The following is a 9,299-nucleotide window of genomic DNA, read 5'->3' as shown; positions in this document are numbered from 1 at the left end:
ATTTTAAGTCTCGTATTCTATGGGCTTGATATACTATAGACAAATAGACTGCATATAGCAAGGGAAGTTTCCCCAGAGCTTAGTGAATGTAGTGAAGCTCTGCTGACTTCCATCATCCAATCACGTGCATGCAAAAATGCTATTTTTGTTACTTTATGCTTGCACAAATAAGTATTCTTTGCAAAATAAAATTTTACCACATTCACTAAACTCCAGGGCAAATTCTCTTGAAAAGTGATATATGATATATGTTGCGCATTTATTAAATTAACAAGGTGAGAATTTGCCTCCAGATATAGATCTTAATAATGTGATTTCCTTTTTGCAATCAAAGGGGAGGGGAAGGTTATGTTAAAAAGGAAACAGCTTGTTGATTATCTGTTTTCACTTCCTCACAGATATATTTTCCTGCAGCTGTGTGTTCACAGTGGAAGTTCCTTGGTGGTCAGACACAGTACCAGAATGAGCAACTGGGTGGTAAACGAAGGACTTTCCATCATTGTTATTGTGAGTAAGAATATTTATACATATACTCTAGCACCTGTAAATGCAATAGCTAGTGCTACAAATTTTAACAGAAAACATAAATTTACTAGCTCAATATAATGCAAGACAGGTCTACCCGTGACTGCATATTAATTTATAAACTTTAAACTTCCATAATGTACCAAAATAGCTGCTGCTAACTCTGCTAAGGAAAGCCACACTGCTGAAAATTATTTTTGTCTGCAATACTAAATAACTTGGAATACCTATACCAAGGTATTCAATACACCTAGATTTTGCTAGACTGAAAAAGTTGCAATTCACTAAAAACCTTATACACTAAAAACTATATACAGAATGTTTCATTTCAATTGCATGATAGTGTTTATTTATAAAGCCTCATATTCATATTGTGTACAAGATGCATTTTTTTTTTAATATAAATTCTTTATTTTCTTTCACAAAGGTGCATTTTATTGAGTTTTGAAATGTATCAAACATTAAAGCATTTAGACAATGCAAGGCTGCAACATTGAAAATGGTTCACATAAAACGTCATACTGTCAGTACATATATCACCGCAATGAAAGCAATTTTTCTCTGTCTGTTTTGTTGTTGTCGATGAGAGATTTTGACAGTGGGGTGAGATGTGGGTTATAAGCATTGCATACTTTGTAAACAACCAGCCTTGTAAAAGATGTTAAATTTGAAGAGACATATCACATGGAAATGATGCGCAATTTAGCAATAATTAAGCACATTAAAGAAAAATTGCATAACGATTCACAAAAACTTGTCATAAAAACTTTTCTTTACCCTTAGAAATTCACAAATTACTGTACTTCTTCATCACATGTACTGTTATATGTACTGTATAAGTTACTCTACTAAATATTTTAGTTGATAATGATAGTTTTGAGTGCAATTTATTTAGGATGACCTTTATGAGAATTTTTTTGAGCCAGACTTATGCAGTTAACTTCTACTGGGATTTACTGGGAAAGTTATGGGTTGTCCAAAAAAAAAATTTTTTTGTTCCTGTACATGCCTAATAATAAAGATTGTTAATCTTGTGCATTTGTTTAATGCATTCCTCAGCATGCATTCACGCTTTATATTGTATTAAGAATTTACATTCACATTACTTTTAAATGGAGTTGTTATTAAAATTATTTTGAACATAAAAAACTTAAAATTTTGGTAATAAATCATATATTGTACATCAATGGCATAAACAAGACAAGTGCCTAATTGATTGTAATATTATCTTTCAGCTGGCATGGCTTGGACTGAATGCATACCTATTTTGGAATTTTTACCTTGTCTATGATGAAGGTCCACGATATATCTATTCTAGAGAGATTTATGGAGTAAGTACTTGTGCTGCCATTTCACTTACTGTCTTTTTGAAAACTGATCATTAACTCTAATGAAAGGTCTTAATGTTACGTTCCATTATCAGTGATGAAATACAGAAACCAGCTTTTACAACTCTTCTTATAGTACAGTACTGATTTTTAAACTTTATATAACCTGTACATACATTGATTTGTTTCATTTTTATTATCTATATATTTATAAAAAGTCTAAAGATGAGTAAAGAAACCTATCTTTTATTTCTTACCTTTTTAGTACTGTAATTTTAAAATCTTATCTTTCTTGACAGATGCTGTATATAGGTGTGCTTTCTTATTAAATGTAGGTTTATAAACAAAAAGTTTAAAGCTGACCATAGGTAGCTATAGTCTTCCTTTTGACTGAGAATTCCTATTTGAAATATGGATAGCAAATATACCATTTAAAGCTCAATCTATATTTAGTTTAAAAAGCTTAATACATTGCAGTTATACCAAAACAAAGGGTGTTCACTGTCTTACTTGTCAGCATGCTCCAAAGTGGGACCCTTGCTGTGTGAAAGCAAACTAGAGCTCTCCAATTAAAAAAGCTCATGCTCCTGCTGATTTTAGAGTTGTGGCTGTGAGCTGTGACTTAGTAGAGGGCGTGTCGGACTTCCACAGAGAGATCACTGCTTCCACAGAGAGAGCGCGAGGGTCAAACTCAGCAGCATGTTGGCAGGAGACAGACTTTTCTACTCAGGTCGTGGCTTTAACCACTTGACCTCTGGAAGATTTACCCCCCCCCTTCATGACCAGGCCATTTTTTTTTTTACAGTACTGCGTTACTTTCCTCTCATCTTCTCTCATTTCCTGTTTGGCTATGGGACAAGAAGTGAAGGTAAATCTCCCCAATGGGAATCAAATGGTGAAAAAAATCTGACAGAGGTTATAACCCTCCTTTGCTTTTTCCAAAATGAAAAAAAAGTCATGAATGTGACAGCTTCCTACACAGGGCTCTATCCCTGGCTTCATTCAGCTGTCAGGCAGAGATTCCCAGGCTAAAGCTAAATGTAAGCAAAAGGGATGGGATCCTGGCAATGCTATTACTCAAATATGGCAATGCCCATGTTTTTAAAATGACAAATAACAGGGGAGGCAGGCCTGATGGGGACTAGTCTCTATGGCCGTAGTGCCTGTTGGGTGGGTGGAGCCTTGTGGGGAACTAAGAAGCTAGTTTCCTATCACGTTTACCTTGCTTTTGATTGACAGCACACAGCAGTGGGTAGATTCCATAGCAGTTGACCTGATGGGAAACTAGTCTCTTAGTTACCCATCAGGATTCATCTATCTCACTAGAAAATTCTCAGCCATGTGCCTGTCTATGTGATAGTCACTAGCAGCCAGGAAGGGAGCTCACTGAGGAAGGAGTGTCCAGTATAGACATTCCAACCTGAATGGCAGCCTCTGATAGATTCATGTGCCTGTTTCTGACAGGTACATGACTCTGGTGCTAGCACTAGCAATTTTGGTGCAGGGGACCAACAAAACCCTAAAGGGCATTCACAACACACTTTGTGCATTTCCCTAATATTGTTTTGATGCACCTGCAATGTATTTAGGTGATTTAAACTGAAATTTCAATTGAGCTTTAAGGAGACCATGCAACTATCTATGACAAAGATTTATACAGTATATAAGGGTAAAGCACCAGGCACCCACTGTTGGCCAGAATTTGGCATCTGTTATATCTTTATATTTACAAAGTTAATGCAGCAACAGTAGACTAGAGTAGAAAGAGACATTTTTTTTCATGAGGTAAGGACAGGAGGGTGTTGTTTCAGGCAGGAGATGAGGCCCGCATCCTCCCTTATAAAGGCATCAGCTGCTTTTTTTTTAAATACTAATAAATACTGGGGAAATGTGTACCTGCACTACCCTTGTTTTGGCAAGAGAAGGATCTGCTATGGTCATCAATGAGGTGTCCATAATGCTAGAGATGGAAGATGCCATTTACCATGCTGTCAAAGGAGACACAAAATATAGATATTTCCTAAGTAAAAGTATGTGCGTTGTGGAGTGCAAATAAGCCAAACCATTTCTGGCATTAAACAACATACAGATCGTACTGTCGTAACTGGAAAATCTGATAAAGCTGGTAATTAATTATTACTGTGAGACTGGGCTTGGAACACCACCTATACCCACAGTAGTTCCTGTCAGACGGTTGGCTCCTGGTGACTCTTTCTATATATCTTTTATTAAAGCCTTTTGCCATCATATTGAGTTTATATTTGTACACTAAAATACATTTTTTTTATCATCCTGTGCTGCAGTCAGCCCTAGCCTGGGCCAGAGCCCCAGCAGCGTGCCTGAACTTTAACTGCCTGCTCATCTTACTGCCAGTATGTCGAAACCTTCTTTCCTTTCTCCGTGGATCAAGTGCGGTAAGAATATAGTTAAAATGAACTTAACCAAGTTAGGGAAAGAAATTGCTCCAGTTCCCAAATAGATAGTATGACAAATTCAATCCCATTCCATGGCTCTTGCTCAGCCTATTTGATTTTAATAGTAGAGAATTTGTTAATTTGGTGTTCTGTTTGAAGCATATGAATGCAAAGACATAATACCATTCATGAGACCTTTACACAGCTTTAAAACGGTGATAGGGAAAAAAAAGGATTACCCTGGTGCTCTGGGTGATGTTTTCTTATCAACAGACTTGTAAGTCTCATTGATGAGATGTAGCTGGGAAAGAGAAGGTTTTTTACTCATGACAGGAATAAGGTTCTCCTTCATGCAAGATAAGAGAATGATTTGATAATGTTGACATTCACATTATTTGTTCTCAAAAAGTTTGAATTGTATTGATAGGTTCACTTTGATTTAAAGAGGACTGTCTTTCAAGCTTAACTTGTACCTCAAATACATAATAAATTTCTGTTTTATTATAGGTATTACCAAAAGTAGGTCATCGCATTGTGTCACAAGATCAATAGATTTTGTGGCACTTATGATTAGAAGAGAGAGTCTGGCAGACACCGTCACTGTGACAAAAAACTGCCACAAGGAAAAATATGTTTTCACCTGTACCCAAGATATGGTCTCAGGTCAAACCAGCAGCATTCCAATATTTTTTCAAAAAAAGACTCAGTTCATTGGTACTATTGGCTTTCAAAACTTTGAAGGTTAAAACATTTACAATTCTGATTGCCTTCAGAAAGTATGCAACTGCCAAAAACATGGTTGTTGGCATGCAGAATGGACTTTTGGACACATGCCAACAATGGCATCTCATGTATATTTGTCTTCCAGGCACCTCTGGGGATTTAGGTCTAGTGCTTTTCTTATAGGGTACCTTTTATCATTAAAAAAAAGCAATGATGTACAAAGTGCACCAGATTTTAATCTCCCTTGGTCAAATCAGCTGAAATATGTTTTTTTGTTCGTAGCTTTCTTTGTTCCATTACATTGTCTTTTACATTTATTGTCCCATGCTGGTATTTTGTTATATATTTGTTTATAGTTCTTGGGCAAGAAATTATTTCTTGCTTTATGGTTTATGAAATGCTTTTCTGTACCTGCAGTGTTGTGGGAGAAGTATACGAAGACAGTTGGATAGGAACCTCACTTTTCACAAAATGGTGGCATGGATGATTGCCTTGCATACAGGTTGGTAACATTTGATTTGTCATATAATGCTGTGTTTAAGAGTTTTCTTCTCTATGTTACCTGTTTATTACAATCAAAACCTGCTGATTCTTCATAATTAACCACTTGCTTACTGGGCACCTAAATCCCCCTCCTGCCCAGACCAATTTTCAGCTTTTAGCGCTGTCACTCTTTGAACGACGATTGCGCGGTCATACAACACTGTACCCAAATGAAATTTTTATCATTTTTTTCCACGAATAGAGCTTTCTTTTGGTGGTATTTGATCACCTCTGGGTTTTTCATTTTTTGTTAAAAAAATTAAAAAAGACCTTTTTAAAAAAAAAAAAATACATAACCGTTTTATATTTTGTTAATAAACTTTGCAGACAGGTAATTTATCTCCTTCATTGATGTACGCTGATGAGGCTACACTGATCGGCACGGATAGGCTGCACTGATGGGCACTGATAGGCTGCACTGATGGGCACCAATAAGGCTGCACTGATGGGCACTGATAAGGCGGCACTGATGGGCACTAATAGGTGGCACTAGTGGGCACTGATGGGTGGCACTGATGGGTGGCACTGAAGGGCATTGATAGGTGGCACGAAGGGCATTAATAGGTGGCACTGATAGGTAGCATTGATAGCTAGCACTGATGGGCACTGATGGGTGGCAGTAATGGGCACTGATGGGTGGCAGTGATGGGCACTGATCGGCACTGGTAGGTGACACTGAGAGGCAGCACTGCTAGGTGGCACTGATGAGGCACTGATTGGCACCACTGGTAGGCATTGATAGATGGCACTAGTGGACACTGATGGGTGGCACTGATGGGCAGCACTGAAGGGCATTGATAGGTGGCACGAAGGGCACTAATAGGTGGCACTGATAGGTGGCATTGATAGCTGGCACTGATGGGTGGCAGTGTTGGGCACTGATGGGTGGCAGTGATGGGCACTGATCGGCACTGGTAGGTGACACTGAGAGGCAGCACTGCTAGGTGGCACTGATGAGGCACTGATTGGCACCACTGGTGGGCATTGATAGGTGGCACTTGTGGGCACTGATAGGTGGCACTGATGTACTGTGGGCACTGTTTGGTAGGCACTGATTTGTGGCACTGATTGCTGGCATTGGCAGGCGGTACTGGTGGGCACAGAGGCTCTTCCTCTTCGGGACCGATGTCCCTTAAAACAGAAGCCAGCAATCGGCTTTTTTTCTTCTCACGCTGTCAACGTGAGAAGAAAAAAAAGTAGATTACTGATCCTCATTGGCTGACAGCTGATCACTTGGTAAGGGGCCAGGATCGGCCCCTTACTCAGATCTGTGATCACCCGAGTCTCATTGACTCGGGTGATCACAGCGCGCGTCGTGAGCCTTCTTCAGGGAGGCGTGGTCAGCTTTGAAAGGGGAGCGTGTCAATAGACGTACTCCCGGCAAAGCAGATCCGTGCTGTAGCCATCATTTAGCTATAACGTGGATCTGAACTAGTTAAGATAAAGCAGTTCCCTCCTACAGTATACAGGGTAACTAAGCTTAGATTGAGTGAGTGTAAATTTTACATGCCAATTAGCAGATGAGCATAAACATGCTTGTGACATAGATCTATACTGAAACAAACAGTTAAAAAACCATAACAAAATAAATAAGGAACCGACTCGATGGACAACTTTCTATGCCATAATTCTTCTAAGTATTCTTCTAAGTGTTTCTAAGTATCTTGTCTGTGTAGACTTGTCATCACCTCCTATTATTATTAAGGAATAAAATCAGAATGGTATCTCTTATACACCAACAATAAATTAATATAAGTTGTCCGAGACATTTAGAGCAGCTCACGTTAAGGAATAAACACACAAATGATACAAAAAAATTAAAAAAGGAACAGTAATTAAAAACTATAATTTCGGGACTTTAGTATGGTTTAGAAGTAGAATGATATAGTTAGGAATTCCCCTTTTAAAGAGGAACTTTAGTCTTTCATAATGTTTTTAGCTATATATATACACCGGTATATATGCAAAAGAGATCATTTTCAGGAAAATAATATCACGATTGTGTATTTCCAGAGAGCTCTTTTTTTGTGAGGCATGGGTCACATCAGTGGATGCTTCTTATGAATAGCAATCTTAAAATGTTTGAGTGTCTTTTATCAATCAAAGTAGCTCTAAACCACACCTTCATACTCATTTCATTAATTGGACCTGAGGTGTGCAAACTACTGACTCCAAGTAGCTGTTGTTGGTAATTAGTCTACGCACTCAAATTAATTTTTTCTCCATCACTGCAAATGTTTAATGTGTGTGTTCAATAAAAACACAAGAGATTAGAATTGTTTGTGTGTTATCAGCTTAAGCACATTGTTTTTGTCTATTGTTGTGACTCAGGTGAGGATCAATTTTTTGGCAAATTACTACAGAAAGCCAGTTAATTCCAAGGGGATCACATACTTCTTACTGCCACTGTATACACACACACACACATATATATATATATATATATATATATATATATATATATATATATATATATATATATATACACACTGAAATGGCTAATTGGGCCCAATTTGGACATTTTCACTTAGGGGGTGTGCTCACTTTTGTTGCCAGTGGTTTAGACATTAATGGCTGTGTGTTGAGTTATTTTGAGGGGACAGCAAATTTACACTGTTATACAATATGTACACTCACTACTTTACATTGTAGCAAAGTGTCATTTCTTCAGTGTTGTCACATGAAAAGATATAATAAAATATTTACAAAAATATGAGGGATGTACTCAATTTTGTGAGATACTGTATATACACTGAGAAAAATTATAAACACTTTTGTGTTTGCCCCTATTTATCATGAGCTAAACTTAAAGATCTACGACTTTTTCTATGTACACAAAGGCCTATTTCTCTCAAATATTGTTCACAAATCTGTCTAAATCTGTTTTAGTGAGCACTTCTCCTTTGCCGAGATAATCCATCCACCTCACAGGTGTGACATATCCAGATGCTGATTAGACAGCATGATTATTGCACAGGTGTTCCTTAGGCTGGCCACAATAAAAGGGCACTCTAAAATGTGCAGTTTTACTGTATTGGGGGGTCCGAAAACCAGTGACCACCATTTTCCTCACGCAGTGCAGCACACCTGCTTTGCTTAGAGTTGATCAGGTTGTTGATTGTAGCCTGGGGAATGTTGGTCCATTCCTCTTCAATGGCTGTGCAAAATTGCTGGATATTGGCAGGAACTGGAACACGCTGTCATATACGCCAATCCAGAGCATCCGAAACATGCTCAATGGGTGACATGTCCGGTGAGTATGCTGGCCATGCAAGAACAGGAATGTTTTCAGCTTCCAGGAATTGTGTACAGATCCTTGCAACATGGGGCCGTGCATTATCATGCTGCCATCAATAAAATGCACCTGTGATCGTTCTCCATAGAATACACCTGGCCATACCATAACCCCATTGCCACCATGGGCCACTTGATCCACAATGTTGACATCAGCAAACCGCTCACCCACACGATGCCATACACACTGTCTGCCATCTGCCCTGTACGGTGAAAACCGGGATTCATCCGTGAAGAGAACACCTCTTCAAAGTGCCAGACGCCATCGAATGTGAGCATTTGCCCACTCAAGTCAGTTACGACGACGAACTACAGTCAGGTCGAGACCCAGATGAGCTTCCCTGAGTCTGTTTCTGACAGTTTGTGCAGTAATTCTTTGGTTATGCAAACCGATTGTTGCAGCAGCTGTCCGAGTGGCTGGTCTCAGATGATCTTGGAGGTGAAGATGCTGGATGTGGAGGTCCTGGGCTGG

The 9,299-nt window shown here is 38.7% G+C and overlaps 1 protein-coding gene across 1 annotated transcript in view; it reads left to right on the top strand.

Annotated features, from left to right (window-relative positions):
• Positions 1-386: 386 nt before the first annotated feature.
• CYBB (cytochrome b-245 beta chain) overlaps positions 387-9,299 on the top strand; it is a gene marked incomplete in the record, with an annotated part of 63,887 nt that continues 54,974 nt past the window's right edge. The window contains 4 exon segments of the mRNA XM_073614821.1: positions 387-507; positions 1,761-1,856; positions 4,157-4,267; positions 5,408-5,492. Of these exon segments, the coding sequence (XP_073470922.1) occupies positions 463-507; positions 1,761-1,856; positions 4,157-4,267; positions 5,408-5,492 (337 nt within the window).

This window comes from Aquarana catesbeiana, linkage group LG02 (assembly GCF_042186555.1).
Source record: "Aquarana catesbeiana isolate 2022-GZ linkage group LG02, ASM4218655v1, whole genome shotgun sequence".
In the NCBI taxonomy this organism is placed as follows: domain Eukaryota; kingdom Metazoa; phylum Chordata; class Amphibia; order Anura; family Ranidae; genus Aquarana; species Aquarana catesbeiana.
Note: the sequence above shows the minus strand (reverse complement) of the source record. Positions and strands in the feature narration are given on the sequence as shown.